This window comes from Delphinus delphis, chromosome 13 (genome assembly GCF_949987515.2).
Source record: "Delphinus delphis chromosome 13, mDelDel1.2, whole genome shotgun sequence".
Lineage (NCBI taxonomy): Eukaryota > Metazoa > Chordata > Mammalia > Artiodactyla > Delphinidae > Delphinus > Delphinus delphis.
In genome coordinates this window covers 68,272,694-68,292,840 of record NC_082695.1, presented here as the reverse complement: position 1 = coordinate 68,292,840, position 20,147 = coordinate 68,272,694, and the positions used below count along the sequence as shown (strand labels likewise).

At 35.5% G+C, this 20,147-nt stretch overlaps 1 protein-coding gene across 1 annotated transcript in view; it reads right to left on the bottom strand.

Annotated features, from left to right (window-relative positions):
- The window catches only part of DCC (DCC netrin 1 receptor), a 766,342-nt gene that overhangs the window by 619,690 nt on the left and 126,505 nt on the right, over nt 1-20,147 (bottom strand). The window contains exons 3-4 of the mRNA XM_060027782.1: nt 15,634-15,918; nt 664-814 (exon numbers count right to left, since the gene is read on the bottom strand). Of these exons, the coding sequence (XP_059883765.1) occupies nt 664-814; nt 15,634-15,918 (436 nt within the window). The remainder of the gene's footprint in view (nt 1-663; nt 815-15,633; nt 15,919-20,147) is intronic.

Sequence of the window (20,147 nt, the reverse complement as noted above, 5' to 3'; positions counted from 1 at the left end):
AAAGATAAGCTTATTCCCTATGAACCTATCTTACCATAGAATATAAATGTTCTATTTAGAACACCAGATCTCAAAATCAATGAAATTAATTTCTTAAGTGAAATCTAATTCATTCTCATCAAAATGTTTCAGACTCAGTATTCCATTCTATTAAGAGTTTACTTCCTAAGTATGCCTTAATATTAGTGTTCAGTAATTTAAAGCCAGCCAAAATTCTGTCTTATCTTGAATATTTGTTATAGCTGGGATGGTGAGAGATATAATCAGAGCTAAAAAAAAAAAAAACTGCACAGACCCTATCATGTCTTGCTATACATTCGAATGCAGAAAGTTGGTTTCTTAAGAAGTATTTCACTCTCTACACCACTTCTTCAGGATGAGATCCTCCAAAGTATCTTTGCTGAAGCCTCTGTGGTTAGGATCATCTCAAGAGCAACAATGACTTTCTAAATTTCCTTTTAGAATTGATCTCATGGATTTTGACTCTGTTCCCCATTCCTTTATCCCAGTGGGTATGTGTCTTTTATATACTGTCTAATGCCAAGGAATGTGGAAAGAATATTCAATTATTATCAAAAACCCTAGTATTACTAGGTATTTACATCAAATTAGAGTAAGATAAATAGTAACATATACTTCACAAAAGTCCTAAATTTATAATACCTGAGTTGGATGACTTCCTCTCCTCGTAGCCAGGTAAAACTTGGGGGAGGATAGCCAGAAACACAACACTCCAGGATGGCATCTTTTCCTTCAATGGCTACTACATTTGATGGTCTTTGCAGAAAATACAGTTGCCTATGCAGTCCTGGGTCTGTGGAAAAAAGCACAGGGACACATCTTTTATGAAAAATGATGTATCTGGAACTTTTTTTTTTTTTCTAACAAGACACTGCGATGAAGAGGAAGGAAAGAAACATGGAAAGATGCCAATGAAACTTATAAAATAGACTCCTAGAAGTTTTTCCATGCCTATTTTCTAGGATTAGGATATTAGAATAGTCTTATCTGTTGTTGACATCACGGTATAAGGCAAAGGGAGAAAGCTTGAGACTACAAGTCACTCGTGTGGGCTACAGGCCTTGTTGACTTATTGTCATCAAAGAACAAGACAGTATCAGTACCTTTTTGATATTTTCAGTGTGCCTGCCACTAATATCTATTCCACCTCCTTCTGCTTTGTTTTGCTTCTGTGGCTTGGGGAGTAAGATCAGAAAAACACGTTAGAATTGTGTTAAAAATCTGTTGTTGGGCTTCCCTGGTGGCGCAGTGGTTGAGAGTCCGCCTGCCGATGCAGGGGACGCGTGTTTGTACTCCGGTCCGGGAAGATGCCACGTGCCGCGGAGCGGCTGGGCCCGTGAGCCATGGCCGCTGAGCCTGCGCATCCGGAGCCTGTGCTCCGCAACGGGAGAGGCCACAACAGTGAGAGGCCCGCGGAACGCAAATAAATAAATAAATAAATAAATAAATAAATAAATAAATAAATAAATAAATAGCTATCTTTATAATGGAGGCCTATTCATCAAATGTTTCAGCTACATATACTGTATAACACTACATTATTATAGAAAACATCAAATAAAACCTATATAATTTTATCTTCTACCTAAGAAAATTTGCCTGGGACCTATGTGTAATACTACTTATTCATCCACGGAAGAGCCAAAATTTCAACTCAATTATATTTTCTTTTGTCAGAAAATCATGTAACACAAAATGGTTATTTTTTAAAAAATATTTTTATATTTTATTTTAATTTACAAAAGATGAATGAATAGTACAGAGTTCCCACATACTAGTTTCCCCATCCCCGGCATTGAGTTTCTCCTACTATTAACACCTTACATTAGTGTGGTACATTTGTTACAATGAATAAAGTGATATTGATACATTATTATTAACTCAAGTCCATAGTGTACCTTAAGGTTCACTCTTTGTGTTGTCTAGTTCTATGGATTTTGTCAATGCATAACATCATATATCTAATATTACTGTAGCATACAGAATAGTTCCACCACCCTAAGAAAATCCCCTGAGCTTCCCTTATTCATCTCTTCCCCACCACCTACATCTCAAACTACGAGCAATCACCGGCGGTTTCACTATTCCTATAGTAGAGCCTTTTCCAGAATCTCATATAGTTGGAATTATATAGTATATAGACTTTTCAGATTGACTTCTTTCACCTAGCAATTATGCATTTGGGGTTCCTCCATGTCTTTTTGTAGTTTGATAGCTTATTCATTTTTATTGCTGGGTATTTTTCTATTGTACCAAAGTTTCTTTATTCATTCACCTATTGAAAGACACCCTGATTGCTTCCAGGTTTGGTAACTATGAACAATCTGCTATAAATGTCCATGTGCAGATTTTTTTCTAGACAGAACTTTACAACTTAATTCAGTAGATACCTTGGAGCATGATTACTAGATTATATGGTAAAACTATGTTTATCTTTCTAAGAAACTCCCCAACTCTCTTCCAAAGTGGTTCTGCAATTCTACATTCCTATCAGCAATGCATGAGCGGTCCTGTTGTTCATCCTCATAAGCATTTACTATGGTCATTTTTTTTTTTTTTTTGGTTTTAGCCATATTAATAGATATTCAGTTGAATCTTATAGTTGTTTTAACTTGCAATTTTCCAATGACCTAAGACATTGCACGCATTTCATATGCTTAGTTTCTATCTATATATCTTGCTTAGGTGTCTGTTAAGATCTTTTGCCAATTTTTTAAATTGGTTTGTTTTCTTACTGTTGAAATTCAAGCATGTGTCGTATATTTTGGATACAAGTCCTTTATCCAAATGTGTACTTTGCAAATACTTTCTCAGTCTGTGGCTTGTTATTCTCTTAGCATAGTCTTTTACAGAGCAGAAAGTACTAATTTTCACAAAGTCCAACTTATTCTCATAACATTATCTTTTACGGAGCAAGAAGTACTAATTTTCCCAAAGTCCAACTTTCATGCATTATTTTATAGGCAATGTATCTAAAACTTCATTGTCAAACCTAAGATCACCTAGATTTTTTCCTGTATTTTAGAAGTTTTTTCTTAATAGTTTTGTGCTTTATGTTTAAGTCTATCATCCAGTTGGAGGTTTCGTGGGGTTTTTTTAATGAAAGGTATAAGGCCTGTGTCTAGATTGGTTAACTATATTTCTGTGGGTCTATTTCTGAGAGCTCTGATTGTTCCATTGATCTATTTCCCTATTATTTTGACAATATAACAATATCTTGACTATTGCAGCTTTATCATGAGTTACCGTCAGACAGTGTGAATCCTCTGACTTCCTTCTTTAGTATTGTATTCACTATTCTGATTCTCTTGTCTTTCCACGTAAATTTTAGAATCAGCTTATTGATATACACAAAATGATGGGATTTTGTATCTTAAAATATTAATAGTTCAGGCATCACTGGGCTCAGTGCCAGGAAAGAAGCATCTGCTATTTTTAGACAGAGCATATATATTCTAGATTACTTCAATCTCAACCTGGTCCATTTCAGTTACGTTTATTATCTTTGCTCCTCCATAGACATTGGAACCTGATCATATGTGTCACCCTGATCATAAATATGGAAATGTCAGTTTTTGGCAGAGAAATCTGGTTCCATTTCTCCGAAGATATTTCTCTGTAATTATCCAATCTAATAAATTCTAATATTATGGAAGTTCCCCCCCAAAGCTAATGGAAATGGTCTTTAATAGTAAATAGTTCATATGTTTCACAACATTGTGACAGATTCAATATGATCACAAATTGTTTGAGCTCCTTCAGTCCAGAGTTGAGGGTCCACTTTCCTATGATTTAAATCTGGCCTGGCCCCGTGTCTTGCTTTGACCAATAGAATGTGTTGGGAATTATACTGATGAGTTCTGGGCACAAGGCTTCAAGAAGACATACAAGTTTCTGCCATGGGTCTTTATGAAACGACCGTGTTGGTCTAGCCAGCTGGAGGATGACAAGGCAACTGGAGGATGAGAAGGCAACTGGAGGATGAGAAGGATGACTGAGTTTCGCAGACAAAACCAGCACCAACTGACAGACATGAGAGTGAGGCCGTCTTAACACTCCCACCTCGGTCAAATATGCCTGAGTGACTCAAACTGAAACCAGCAGAGGAACAGCTCAGATAAACTGCACAACTATAAGAGATAAAAATTTAAGTCACTACATTTTGGAGTGGTTTGTTGTACAGCAATAGATAACTGAAATATACACATGAATGAAAACAAAACAAATCCATCCCAGCTATTTAAAATATTTAAAATACCAAGTAACCTTTTTAGTTGCTGTTATTTTTAGTTTGACTTTTGGTTTCTGTTTGTTTTTTTTTTTTTCCACTATTAGGGTGATTCTGGCTATTTAAAGAAACATGATTAATCTTGATGTATCCCTTATTTTTCTCCATTAAAATGTGTTTTGTTTTTTTTTTAGAAGAACATCAAGAAAATGTATTTAAGTTTTAAAATGGAGAGGACAGAGATACTATTGCCAAGGTTACATTTGTATGATAAAATTGTGGGTAGTTTTTATTTCCATCTTTGGATTTTTCTGTGTTTTCTAAATTTTTTTAATAAGAACATATATTTTTTTAGAGTAAAGAGTTATTTTAAACTCTGGTGTTGCAAAGTGGATGGAAATTATACAAGAAACAAAGAAATTATAAAAGCTAATGACTAAAACACAAGGCAAATATTGAAGAGCAAATGAAAATTCTCCCTCCAGCTCCATAATAATATAGATGAAAAAGCCCTGGGGGGAGTGAACTTAAGATTCTAGGTCATGACCTTTGCTGACTAAATTGATTTTAATTGAACTACGATGGAATTAGTAATTATTCATAAAAAGAATTTTTGTTCTTGCTACATGGCCACTGATTATTCAGAACCAAATGGAGTTACTCAGCTAATACGAATATGAAAAAAAATCCAGTAAAATAATAAACATGATTTCATCAAGGAAATGGCATATAATACCAGTCTGAAATGTTCTATTTCATAAATTTGTGATAGGTACACAAATGGTCATTTTATTTTTATTCTTCAAACTGACATATGTTTCATATACTTTTATGCATGTGTAATCTGTTTTACAATTAAAAGACGGGACGGATATGCAAGGGTAGATTCTAGGAAACATATTTGGCAATAGCTTTAAAATCAAACCAGAAAAAAATGACTTTTCTTCTAATGTAAATTTTTATATCAAAAATTTCAAAAGCAGACCTCTTTCATATGATGCTCACGGAAGTCAATGCACACACACTGTCACAACTATGTTTCCTAAGTGGATTATAAGCAGTCATGATTTGCTTGGACTAAAACCCAGTTTAGCTTTTTCCTGTTGGGAGGTAAATGTTAGCCTGATTCTCTGATCTGATCTCATTGTCATGCTAGTAGAGGTAGAGCTAATCCTCCGCACAGACGAAGAGGGTGGTACATACATAAAGAGAAAGCAGTCATTCCAGTGATGCAGATCTTTGACATACACAGATCGCATTAAATTCTAGCAACACCTTATGGCAACATGCTGCTTTTACTTATGCTTTTCTTTCTTTTTTCCTTCCTCCTTTTCTCCTTTCCTCCCTTCCTCCTTCCTTCCTAACTTTTTAAATAGTAAATTGGGCCTACTTTGGCTTAATCTATTATCTAAGTTAGAAAGGACTGATCTACAATCATCAGGAAAATGAATAATAATGTAAACAGTGGATCTCAACCTGTTTGGTCTCAGGAACCATTTGTATTCTTACAAATTATTGAGGTACCCAAAGAGCTTTTGTTTATGTCAGTTATAGCTATAGATAGTTACCATATTAAAAATCAAAACAGAGATTAAAATATTAAGTATTCACACCTCACCAAAATTAGTATTTAAAAAAATAACTACACTTTCCAAAATAAAATTATTAGTAGTACCTTTTATTTCTGTACATTTTTAATGTGTCTTAAAGGAAAATAACTAGATTGTGTCACCTTCTGCATTTACTTTGTTCTGATACGCTGATTTGGATGAATTGCATGAAAATAATCTGACCTCAAATAGATATGTAGTTGGAAAAGGGAGGTGTACTTTTAGCAGCCTTTTCAGAGAATTGTAGATTTTATCTTTAAAGACTGCACCAAAACTCAATAAGGAGTTTCCTGAAGGTTAGTTGTACTGTGAAATCTGACACCATATCAATAAACATTTTGTGTTATGTTATATAAAAATCCATTGGTCTATCTTGCATTTTGAAAATATTTTTTGCCCACGCTTGATTTAGTCACATCAATCAATGGTCATTTGGAATGGTACACTGAATGGGACATATCTTCCAAATGTTGACACATTTCATTATACAGTATCACAAAATCTCATTTGTTACTCTCACCACCAATCCCATCAGAAAGGCCTTTTAATATTGCAAAGCTGTCAAGATCCCCGTGGCAGATACAAGATTTTCAAATTTCTAATTTTGTCTTAAAAGCATGAACTTCATCCTTGTGAGCAAATACTATTTTCCTTGCACTGACTGACTCACTTCGTTCATTTTTGAGAAAATGTCTAACTAGTACTCAAGTCTGAATAGCTACAGTTTTCCTGCTGATGGTCCTTTCAAGTAAAAATGATGTCCCCCCCCCAAAAAAAAAGCAGCTAATTCATCTTGAAACTCAAATGATCACGGAAGCATTTACCCCTCAGAAAACACTGTACTTTGATATCCTTGATGTTTACTTCCCATTTTGACATGCAGAATATTAAAAAGATATGTATTTAAGAATCAATATTTAATAAAATTAATAATTTTTACTGCTTCATCAAAGACATTCTTAGGTCACCATAGTGAAAAAATACCGCCCAAACACATTAGGATTATTGTTAAAATAGGTTTGACCTCACAGATCCCCTGAAATCATCTCGAGAAATGCTAGGAGTTCATAGACCATACTTTGAAGACCTGCTATAGCCACAGTCTCAACAAATTAAGCAGTTTTCTGAGGCATTCAAGAAGCCCATTTCCTTTCAACATGGGAATAATTTTGCATCGTTCAAGTAGAAGTAGAAATTGATAAATTAAATATACCTTTTCTCCTCCTTTTCCTCCTCCTCAACAATCATCATTATTATTTTGCAGTTAGGAAAGCAGTGCAAAACTTAAATATTTCCCATCATTCTCTTTCAGCAACAGGCCATTGCAAATTAAAAAGCATCTTGGATCGGGCTTCCCTGGTGGCGCAGTGGTTGAGAGTCCGCCTGCCGATGCAGGGGACACGGGTTCGTGCCCTGGTGCGGGAAGATCCCACATGCCGCGGAGCGGCTGGGCCCATGAGCCATGGCCGCTGAGCCTGCGCGTCCGGAGCCTCGGGAGAGTCAGAACAGTGAGAGGCCCGCGTACCGCACACACACACACAAAAAAGCATCTTGGATCAATAAACTGACACATTTAACCTACAATTCAGAAGTAAGAACTCAACTATCCTCAGGGCCCATGTACTAAAGAAGCATGGAGAAAGTGCACTAGTGAAAGTGGAGAGAATATTTTCCATTTAAAGACATTTCCTCACCCCACCTCCTCACCCCACCTCCCCACCCGTCAAAAAAAGGTTTCCTTAGACCTTACACTGGCCAAATTTTTTGAATCTGTGAGGCCAGCTGGAAGCTAGATTTGACGCTCTGCATTCCCAGGTTTTCCCAAACGCCTTGGGGCCACATAATTTTGCCTTCCTTCAGGATCCATGACCAGGTTGAATATATAAATTACGCAACTTGGGATATGTTTCAGAATGAAAGGTAACTCTCTTTATAATTATTCCAGGACATCAAGTGTGACCAGGACTATCTTGTGCAAACTGGAAGGCATTCTTACCCTGCAATGACTTTTTTTTTTTTTTTTTTTAATGGGGCCATTTTCCTAAACTATTGTTTAGGAACATCAACACTAAACTTAACGTGGCAGAATCTAAAGAATAACTGAGGCATAGAGAAATTTAATGATGGACCATTGGCATCTGTGTCAGCAAGAAAAAAAAAAAAATACTGGTTTTTACAACTGTCTTCCTCAAAATAACTAGTATTTGCTTTTAATTTTTATGCTTTCTGAATGCAAAACCTTTTTCCCTCATTGTATACTCTTGATTTCTTTATTAAATTCCTGCCTCAGTGGAATATCAAACACTTTTCCAATTGGAAATAAAAGGCCACTGCAGGCTACAATGGGATATTCTCTTTGATTTCTTCCCAGGCATAAGAGTTACAAATTAATTTAACTTCACAGAGCCTCTGTCTGTATCCTCAGTTTCAAGCTAACCTACTGTCCACCTGCTGGCTGCTTAGCCATCCCCCAATCTAGTTCTGTTTTAGGAAATTCAGCAGGTACCATGTATTTTCAAACAAAAGTAGGTATCCTAATATGTGCTCTGAGCCAAAAATTCCACAAAACTCCTTCTAAATCTTTTAGAGTGTCTTTCATTAAAAACCAGCCTAATCCACACGGATCACAGGAATCTAAATTTATTTAATGAAAAACAAAATCTCCAACTGGCTGAAAGCCAAGGAGCTTTGAACAGAGAGGAAGAAGGGAGCCATTTCTCAGAAGCTCTAGGATTCTATTACTTTCCTTCCTTGTTTACACCAATTCAGTGCTAAAAATGGCATTCCCTGTCTGTAAATACTCCTACATCTGTTCATATTTCCTCTTTCCTTCTCCATGTACACACACATACTGCTATTTGTAGTTAGAGTTTGGAAGAAGAAAGGGAGTGTCTATTCCTATCATTGGCATGTGGTTATATCCCTTCTGTCTCACAGGCAAATTTTGAGTCTATCAGTTTCATTTTACAGCAGATCTGAAGGAAGTGATTTTTCTTTTACAGAATGATTTTTTTTTAAAATTTTACAGCTGACAGTAGAATCCCAGAAAACAAATGTTGCCATTATGCTGTGTCAAAGTTAGTTTAGGGAACCTAGAAATCTTCATAATTTATATAAATGCATAAAGCAGCACTTATAACTTTCCAGAAAAGTAATGGACTTGTTATTCTCTCATTTTTGATAAAGAACCAAAAGTATTCAAAATATTTTCTCTTTGGCCAATGTTGAATAAATGAAGTTGTGCCCATAACTCTTGACTAAACGTGTCTTCTTTTATGCTCGAGGAATAAACTGATGTCCAATAGGACCGAAGAAGAAAGTTCTACCAGTTCTTTGATTAATTTTTGTGACTTTTGCACTCATAGGTTATGGGTTTTGCTTCCACACACCCTTGGAGAAACCCTCTTGTTTGTGTATGAAACAGGGAAGACTACCTGACCCTTCCGTCACCCACCCAGGGCTGCTTAATGTCACATTCCTAGGAAATGCAGAACTGACCATACGTCAGCCCAGTAGACTCAGGAAAAGACAAGCTCTCTCCTTTTCAAGAAATGTTTATTCCTCCTTGTGGAGGGCAATCTCAAGCATATTGTGTGAAATAGCAAATTTCATTGAGGGAATGAAATTTAAGATTAGATAGTATAATCAATATCTAAACTCACTAAAGGTCGAGGATGAACATAGATAAACTAGTGGATTTGGTGAAGGAGAGACCACTGGTGACATTAGAATGACAGACTTGGCAACAAAAATGTCATAGATCTCCCAGTATTCCAAGTACTTTCAACTTGGAATCCTGGACCTTGTTGATCACCCCCAAAATAGCACTGGGAGATGAAGATTTATTCTTAGCAAATTCAAAAAGCAAACAGACGTTGTCTACGTGTTGTCTTACATATCCACAGTAAATCAGCTTAGATTTGCTAACATATGAGACTTTGTTGCATTTAAATGGGATTTCATCAACTCTGTGTGAAGCACTGGTTATCTCAGTTATCTTGCATTGGCTAAAAGACCTAACTTACAATAACTAATTCATATAATATAACATGCTTGTCCACTGGTTTCTGTGCTCTGCCCAGCTCAGGCTCCCCAGAAAGGCTGGATAAAGTTATCATATGAGGGGAGGGGGGCAAATCATGACATGGAACTTGGTCAGTTCACTGCCTGGGCAGTCAATTTATACAATAAAAAGTATTAAATCTTCTTTTGGTCTGCTTTCTATGACAATATAAACTGACTTTAATTTTTTTAAAAAAATATAAATGTAAACGTCTCCTATTTTATCAGATTGATTTTTGACCTTTAATTGTTGTATTTTAGCATGGCCTCATGGTTTTGAAAAATTAGAATTAGAATTTGTCTAGCAAACTTCTACCCTTAAACATTACACTTAGGCAGAATTGTGGATGAATGTGGATAAAATAATAAAAGAGATCCTTGGTAGTGAGATTTGGAAAGGCTGATCTAGTCCAACTTCTAAACAGCTAAGGAAACTAAGGATTTTAGAGGATTAAAAGACTCGGCAACGACTAACAAAGATAAGATATTAAGAAGTCTTATTTACTGGCTAACTCTTATTTCTAAGCCAGTGTCTGTTGTGATACATCATATAGCCAAAGAAATGATGTTGACAGAGAGGTAAGGGTGAAAATCACGTATCAGTGAGTTACTACAAAGGAAATAGTTGCAGGATACTCTGACTTCTAACAGATGTGAAAAGGAAATGAAGAAAATAAAGAGTACTATGGACAAATAGCACAAAACATGTAATTAACTACCACTAGGTCAATGAATACTTCGATATCCAGAATCAAAGTCAGGTAACTTAATAAAAGAAAAATAATCTTGATATGAGAATCAAAATCTTTAAAAGTGGAATTTCTAAGATGCTAAACTATGATAGTTACTAAGGACTTAGCAATTCTAGGCATTATACTTGGCCCAAAAAATTGCAGCCTCATAACCACCCTATGAAATTGTATGAAATTACACTCTACATTTTGCAAGGTTAATAAATTAAGACTTAGATTAAGTAATTTGCTCTAATTGCACAACTTGCAAGCGGTGAAATTGAGATTTGTACTTTGGTATCAGACTCCGTGCTTTTCACACTTTTATCATAATAATAGTTCCAACTGCAAATTTTAAATATTAATTAACTGACCAATATGAACCAAATCCATGGTTGGTCATGGTAATATGTCTGTTACTTTATTCTTTTCTAAGTATAGATAAGAGAGAAGCAGAAGAAATCATTTTATCCAACTTGGATCTATGAAAGACAAGTGTGCCCTGTTTATAGCATGGCACAGGAAATAGTTTTAGTCAAAACTAGCCCAAAGAAGGAAAGCAAACTATGGGAAAATCCTTCAAAGCAGAGAAAAACATTAAGTAGAATACAAAACTATCAGGTAATACAGTAATATGATTTGCTCTTCACTTCCCTGTTTCTGTTTTTCTGAGTGTGTTTTATGCCATTGAATCCACTGTTCAAAAACCTTTAAGGATCCCCGATCACGAATAAAGTGAATAGAATCAAGTCTAAATTCCTAGACGTGGGACTCAAGGTTCTCCATAAGGCAGGTTCAGCTTCTAACTCCAGATTGATCACCTGCTATTATTATTCTACAAATGGTTATCTCCTGATGACCTACAAAAGTAATCTCTCTAAAGACTTTGCAAATTTTCTACCTAGAATTGATGTATCCCTTGTCTGTGTTGATTTGGAACTAGAGATATTTACCTAAATTTACCATTCCCTGCCTTATATTAGTCATATGGCTCTGAATTAACTGTCTGGCTCGATGGTAAATTTCAAAACAAAGAATGTGTCTTCTTTGTTTTCCTCTACAGATTATTATTCTGTAGAAATTATACAAATAAATGGTAGGAAAGTGTAATTAGCTTTGAAATATAAGTAATATTTAATCAAACTAAAAAGTTTAATGCAGCCATTGGTTAATAATAAATTCTTAGAGATGAACATATTCTGAAACTCTTTTAAAACCAAAAAACACAGTTTTCCTTTTAAATAATATGCCTTTGGGGATGGTTTCTATTAAAATTTATTCCAATAAAAAATAAATATTATAGAGAAAAATCATTCAAAATATATTTTAGTCCAACTTATTCCATTAAAAGCCAATGTCTCTAATTACATAGATATTTAGTTCAAGTCTATCCATGATCCAGAATCATCTAATTATAGTTAAACGAATGAACAACAGATTGAATTACCAATTGATCAATTAGGCCATTAAGAAAACTGAAATCAGAGTTCCAGTGTATGGGCCAGTTATTTTAGTCAACCTAGTGCCCAAAGCAGATTTATAATTCATCAATTCAGTCTACTGTTTGGCACTCAGACATGATGAGATCTGAATAAAGTGGACCTGACGATCACTATGGCTGTTTCAATCCCTGCTACATTCTCCATCACAGACAATGAGGCATTTTAAACCATCTCAACTCTTAGTGTTTTGTTATCAATATTTCAAAAAAAAAATCCTTTACAATAATTTAATAGTAACTTGCTCTGTTAAAAATATATAATTCCCCATAATTTTGTCTTCAAACATTAATCAACAAATTAGTTACCAATTTTCCTACCTTTTAATGAAACAATAATTATTCATTTAACCTTGAAAATATACAATGTTACGAGAAAAATCTCTTTAAAAAATTTGTAATTTAATTTGAGCACAATAACACCACTACCCTGCTCCTAATCTCAGGAAAAGTGCCACTACCTAGCTTCATCTGAGCGTGGGCTCCATTCCCTCCCTCTTGAGGCACATCTGATATGTCTCCAAGACCTGTCCTTACTATCTCCCCACCCATCTTCATTTCTGAATCCTTTCTGATACCACTTTAGTAGCAGCTTTTGATCACTTCTCTCCAGAATTAATGCTGTACATTCTACCGTATCTTTCTTCCTTCAGTTTATCGTCCTTGCTTCCAAGTTCTCCTCCTTCAACACTTCCTATGCCCTATGACCTAGTTAAACAGAATGCGTGCAGTTCCTCTGAATGTGTGCAGTTCCTCTGAAAAGCTTTTATCTCTGTTTTCTCTGTGTTTTGCTGATGCGGTTCTTTCCTCCTGGTGTAGTCTTCTCTTGGCCTAGCTACTACTTGTTCTTCAAGACTGGCACATTGTTTTTCTCTCTTATGTAAGGGGATGACACTCTGTATGTCTTCTTTCAAAGAACGGTCTACTTGCTTTATCTGTTTCACCCACTAGACAACCGTTTGCGGGGGCATTATCTTTCAACTTTGTATTCCTAGTAACCTGTGTGACGACAGGTACATAAGAGTCACTCAAAAGCTTGTTGAGTAAACTGCAACTGCTTGCTGGAAGACAGCATTTCGAAACAACTATTTGATTCTTAAAATCTGAATTTAATAAATCTCTGTTACTTGGTGATATTAGGCACCTGATACATAAAAGTGGCAACCTGAAATGTATTCTACATAAACTTGAATAAGGGCATCAAATTACATATTATTTAGAAATGGATAACTCTCCACACATATGCACACAAATGAAAATACTCTCTTTATGAGCTGCGGTAAAAACAAGTGTTGAACAAAGTTGCAGAACTTCAAATTGGCATTTATGTTTCAAACTAAAGGGAAAATAGATAAGTTCATCAGTCAACATGACATTTAAATGGCCATGGAAGAATGTATTTTTTTTTAAAGAGTGGTAACCATATACGTACCACTTTAATGCTTCTAAGTCATGTTAATAATATGATGGATTTCTATTTTAACTGTGTCTATCTTACCCTATTAAATACATGTTACAATAGAGAAAGGGCAATATACCTGTGTAATTATGACTTCCTCAAACTGGTACTTATAGAAAGTGGAAATTGATTCAGAAAGGATTAGCACAATTTTAAAAATGAGGAAACGCTAAATGGCAACTAAAAGAATTTTGTACTTGTGGATTTGTGAATTTGACCTCTATACCAGTTTGCAAACTCTGGGATAAATGGGACAAACATGGTCTTCCAGCAAGGTCCTTTATGTGGTCAACAATACACAATACAGGATTAATCAAGTATGCTAATAATGTGTGTGTGTTTATTACCTTAGCTCATAACTCCTTTGTGAAGTTTATACTTGAATTCATAGAACTTTGAGAAAAATTCTCATTAGATGTAGTGACTTAAAAAAAAATACGAGTTTTCATTCAGGTAAATAATACCCACACACCTCCAAAGTACAACGACATATTCTTGATTTTAGCCAAATTAACAATATGAAATTCGGCTTTAAATAAATCTCCATGGATTACAATGCAAATGTGTTTTGCAAGGTGAAGAAATGAATGTAAATGGTGATTTGATGATTATGTCTCTGTGCCTTTCAAATGTTTCCATTTCATATTTAATATTTAATTAGTCCAACTTTATCCCTTAATACCACTGGAAAACACACCTTTCGGTCGTATTAACATAGTCAAACATATTCTTGCCAATTTTCTACGTGGCTTACCTGGGCTTCGCATCTGATTGACTCAGATGCATTATTAAGGGTATGTGAATATAAATATTTAAAATTTTTGTGTATCTAATGGATGTGTAAATAAATGCATGTACGTGTTGGGAATAAATGCTGCATTTGCATCTGTCACTGCCTAGAGGATGGAAGGCAACAGTGTCACTGATGGTTGTGGACACATTTAAGTCAGTATCCCTGTGACTAACAGAGGAGAGAATACACAAAAGGGTTAGAAGCGGTTTTAGAGATGTCCTAAATTGAGGTCTTTGGAGACTTTCAATCACATTGCCAGTCTGCATTTGGAATGACTTGGGGATGTTACCCTCTACCTAGCAGAAGGACTTGTGACCACTACATACAGAATGTGGAGACGAGCCAACGCCAGTGCTTTGACAGCGAGTCTGTTACAATTACTCAAGTGTTGCCTTCTTTGTGATTCTCACAAATGAGTCTAAATAAACCCTACAAGTAAAATTAAATGAGAAAGTATTGATAGATATTACATAGATATAAGATAGTAGCAGTTATTGGAAGAGATCTTAGAAAATATCCATTCTAACCTCTGATCATTTAGGAGAGAAAAATGAGGCCAGAGACTTAGAGATTTTCCAGGGAAGAGAAAGGGAGATAACAGATGGAAAGAAACATTTTCCTTATCATAGTGTCAATCACACTTTATTGTAATTACTCGTATGTCCATGTTCACCCAGAATTCTATATAAGCCAGGCTCTGTGTCAGTCTCAGTCATTGCTGTATCCCTAGTACTTAGCACAATGCTTCACAGAAATGAGTGTATGAATGGATAAGCAAATGAATGTTCAATATTAAGCTGGGGAAGTCTCTTAACCTTGCTAAGCCTCACCTTCATCCTCTGAAAATGGGGATAACAATAACTACCTCTTAGACTATTACCAGAGGAGAATCAACTAACATAAAAACGTTTAGCAATGAGCTTTGCACAAAGAAGCACTCATTAACTATTAATGGAATGAATGAGTGAATGAAGCCAAACATAAGGAAAATACCTGTTTCTGTTGTACCAGAAAGTTCAACTACAAACCATGGAGAGATAAGAAAAGCTTTTGGCATACCCTCATCTAATGGTTCATTTAGAAAAGAAGAAAAATATATAAAACTAAATGCAATACACAATACAGAACTTAAAAACAACTACTAAATATGTGTTAAAGGAAAACTTGCTCAAACAACTCTAGAAAATATAATTCTGAAGAGAATAAAGAGCGCTAATCTTATCAGCAATACCTGATAAGATTCTCACTTCCGCTTCATTTCCTGTTCTTGAGCTGGCTGGATTCCGGGCTAAGCATCGATAGATTCCAATGTCTCCCAGTTGAAGTCTACTGATTTGCAAGGCTCCAGAGGGCAAGACCACCACGCGGGAGTCGCCCGGGATGGGAGTCAGGTCTTGTTGGTTTTTCTGCCAGTGTATGGTTGGCATGGGCTCCCCAATGACTTCACACTTGAGCAGCACTGTGTCGCCCATGAAGGCAGTGACAGATTCTGTCTGGGAGAGGAACCTCAGTGGTCCTAGGAGAAACACAAAGAACAAAGGGTAAATCTTTCAGAGGAGGCACAGTAGTCACCAAATAAAAAATCACACCTGTATTCTTTTTAGAAAATTGTATTCTATAAAGCATCTTCTCAAAATACATCTCGTTTGCTCTCCACGTTTTACCACATTACGTCTGGCCCAACAGTAGTTTCCGTGACTGAAAAATGATAAAGATGTTGCCATTAACCTCTAGAAGCTAACTGTTTTGTTTTTATTGGGTAATAAAACAGCCTTATAAAACAAACAAAGCAGGCAAGATCATCCTAATTTTATACATGAGGGAACTGAGGTTCAGAGAAGTGAAATCCCACATGCATTCACACAGTTACTACAATGTAATCCTGCCAAGGGGACCTGGTTCTTCCAAATTCTCATCCTATGCTCTTACTGTTAGCCAACTTTGGACAAAGGACTATGAAGTTATGGGGATTTATGAAGGACTGGCCATATGACATAACCCAGCGCAGTTTCAAGAAAGATGAGTCTTGAAATTATAGTAAAAAAGAACAATCTTTCATGGGCTGACTCCTTAAGGTAAATGACCATCAGTATTCGCCAGTTATAGCTGTGGTGAAATGAAAAAATGCTTAAGTTGGAATTAGACCAGTTTGTGTTTCTAGTCTGGCTGGGCCACCTACTCTGTGTGAGTCCTTTGGTAACTTGTTTCATTTCTTTGGGCTATAAAATGGGATAGTAGCGAATTCAACAAATACGACGACTATGATGTTCATTTGAAATAACATGTAAAAAAGATGCATCCATATGGATGATTAAGCAAACGTAGGGGAAAATGAAAAGACAAAAGAATAAATAAACTGGCTATCACTGAGCATGAAGAATGGTGAGAGAGAAGCCTCCTCCATCATGATGCGGTATATGAGAAGGGTAGAAGGTACCTGGAGCCTGCCCTCTTGAACCCCCTTTTATGAACAGATGGATATCTGTGACCCTAGTTCTTTGACCGTGAAAACATTTTTTGCGATTACAAACAAACATATTTGAATGAATTATGTCACCACTGATGGATCACTGGCAATTTTACTTTCTAGAGTTAATCCAATTAACTAATATTAATTTCTTGATTTGTGTTGTATTCATCACAGTTATATTCCAATATTTTAATTTTACTGGAATTGGTTTCCCTGTATGTGCATTTCACAATAAAATTTCATTCATTCATCAGTTTGGGTTTCATGTCAAGTTTTTCTGATCATATTTGCATTACTGCGATTTTTATTTTATAGATCTATTATAAGTAGGTCAAAGTTTCCTAGGTCTCAGTTTAAATTTTGTCAGGAAACTTTCTACCAGTATTTAGTCAATAACAAATTCTGATGTGTTCAGCTTTAACTACTGTTAGGTTTATTTGGGGTCCATTAATTCTCACAAACCTAACTTTCCCTATAATCTGATAAAAATTTTGCTGGAGTGAAAAGGGCAAAGGCAAAATGACCTAGGTTAAAACATCATAATTTAATATGAGAGACAATCAGAAATGCTGTGGAGAAGTCTCACATCCTAGGCTAAGGTAGCATTTCATATCCCAAAAGACTAAAAGATTAGTCTTTTGAGCCACAGGGTAACTGAATCTATGAAAAAGGAAACTACATCAGTATCACATACGGAATAGATTTAAGTTGCCAAAGATGGTCTACCACTCACTACCGCCACACTCATAAACAGACCTACAGATCTGGAGATGTGGCACCATGGTTTAGCAAGGACAATTGATTCTAGACCAAAGAGAAATATGAATTTTGATGCATGTGTTAATTTATCAATGGAAATATATCCTACACTTAGGTATTAAAATTACTCATCTGGAATCCAGATCCATGGAGCTATCTGTCTCAGCAGTACAGATGTGTCTACAGTGGGAGCAAACCACATGCCTAATTTTATTCTTCTCATTTAGTTAACTGGAAATAATCTATAACTATGCTGGATCCACCACTGAATGAAGATCAAAAGGAATCCATTAACTTGTGCCCTAGCTCATTGTTCAAAGTCCAATTTCCAGGCTGTCTGTAGCGTATAATCTTGAGTGTATTCAAAAGAAGCCACATTAATCTACTACTGATTGGCTTTGGTATGGATTTAAAGCATATACTTGAACAGCGAATGGTTTATATATACTACACAAGGCAAATCTGCAATGAGTAGTGTCCAGATGTTGTGACGGTTATGTATGTCAAGATATTTTTCAAATACGTTTCTGACTTGTTTCCTTAATAGCTTTCTTCTTGGTCTTCACATCCCTACCATTTTATTTTATAGTTAAGGAAACACCGTTGGGAGTAATTTACCCACACATACAAGTTATACATTTTACACAAAGGAGGTAAGAATAAAATATTTTTGATAAGTTGATAAAATATCTGGATACTTCTATATATTCAGATATATGGTCCTGTACAAGTTACATACACTGGATAAAATTCTAAATATGTATTTTACATCTGAATGTCTGTGGTATTCACAAAATTCACCTAAAGAGTTCCAGAGCATAGAATAAAACATAAAATGAAAGAGTAATTCAAATTGATACTCAACAGTTGGTTCCTTTATATAAACTTCATCTAGCTGGAAGAATCATAGATGAGGCATGAGATTATATATTAATATAATTGGGCTTAATGGAGTTGGCTATTGTTCCACATGCTTAATCACTATGGTTATTTTAGATTTTAATAAACAGGGGGTTGGAATTACCGCTTAAAATTTAATGATGCGATGTTTGAAAACTTCAAATAGTTGATTATTTGATATAGTGAGAAATTATAAACATGATTTGTAGCTTTTTCTTTGTGTCTCTACAAAGGAAACTCCAAGCATCAAAAAGAAATTCTAGGTTTACGAGGTTCTATACGGCTTGAATTAATGCTTCCAGTATTGTGCTGTCTTTGATCACTCTCATCTCGTGGTCGTGCAACAAACCAGCAACAGTATTAAAAGAAGAAGTTATAGGCTATCAACTTAGTACTATATTTTCAAGGCAGAGTATGAGCACCTACGTATGAACATTAAACTCACTATAACTCATAAGAACGAAATACAGTGTTTTCATAAGAGTCATTTAAGGCTCTGATGCAATACAAAGATACACGTATAATTTTAACGAGATCTTCATGAAAAACAGCTACCCGCTCATCAAGAGTCTGCTCATGGAAAAAGCCTGGTTCAACTCATTAGATCACATTTGATAGACTGTAATCATAACACGAATGGTATTCCTATCACTACTCTTTTCTTACCTAAATCCATTCTAAACATAGTCAAAAGAGGAGCGTTTCTAAATCACCAAAGTTTTTTTTGTTTTTTTTTCACTCAAGAAACTCTAACATTCCATTTTCTAATATTGTCTCATACCCTAAATCCTGGTACTCAAGAATCTAATACAGTGTTCCTTCCAGGCTCATCTTCCACAATTCCTACGAAAGAATTCTTGGATTTATTGAACAGGTCTATATCTGGCTCCCTCTTGATCGTATTTCTCATGAAATTTCCTCTTAAGAAGTATACCTTCTCCCCTAACATCTCCCTATCAAATCTGTCATCATTCTTAAAGTACTAAGTCAAAAAAATCCTCTTTTCCTTAGTCTTACTTACCAGAAATCATCTCTTAATCTTTTGAATTTTTACAGAACTTATAACTTAAGATAGAATGACATAGTTGACTGTATAAATAAAAGGCTGACAAGTGTTTATATGTTTGTATATGTGTTTTTTCAGTCCACAGAATATATCAAATATCTACTGAAAGAAAAAAACACAAATGTTTACGGAGGTTCCATGTCTAAGTAGACTATTACAAGCATGAAAATTTTGATAACTGCATTTGAGTGTTGGTGTATCACTTTCTAACATACTCTGTGGCAGTTTAGGATGGTGAATAACACACCTGGGTGCAAGATTACCTTGGCCTTTTTTTTTTTTTTTTACAGAATAGAGACGTTCAAGGCCACCATAAAACCATAAATAGCGACTGATCATCTCTATCCATTAAAAAGATGCCTTTTTCCCTTGGCATCAACCAACTGGGCTGAATTCTAGGATGGGGCTTTTGGTGATTTTAGGAACCAAGTGGAACCTTTCTCTTCTCCTTGGGAATGTCCCACTTTCGGACAAGAACAGACGGGGGGGGAGGGGTTTGTTTGTTTGTTTAATTGTTGCTCCTTGCCTCCATTTGATATCAGTTGGTAAA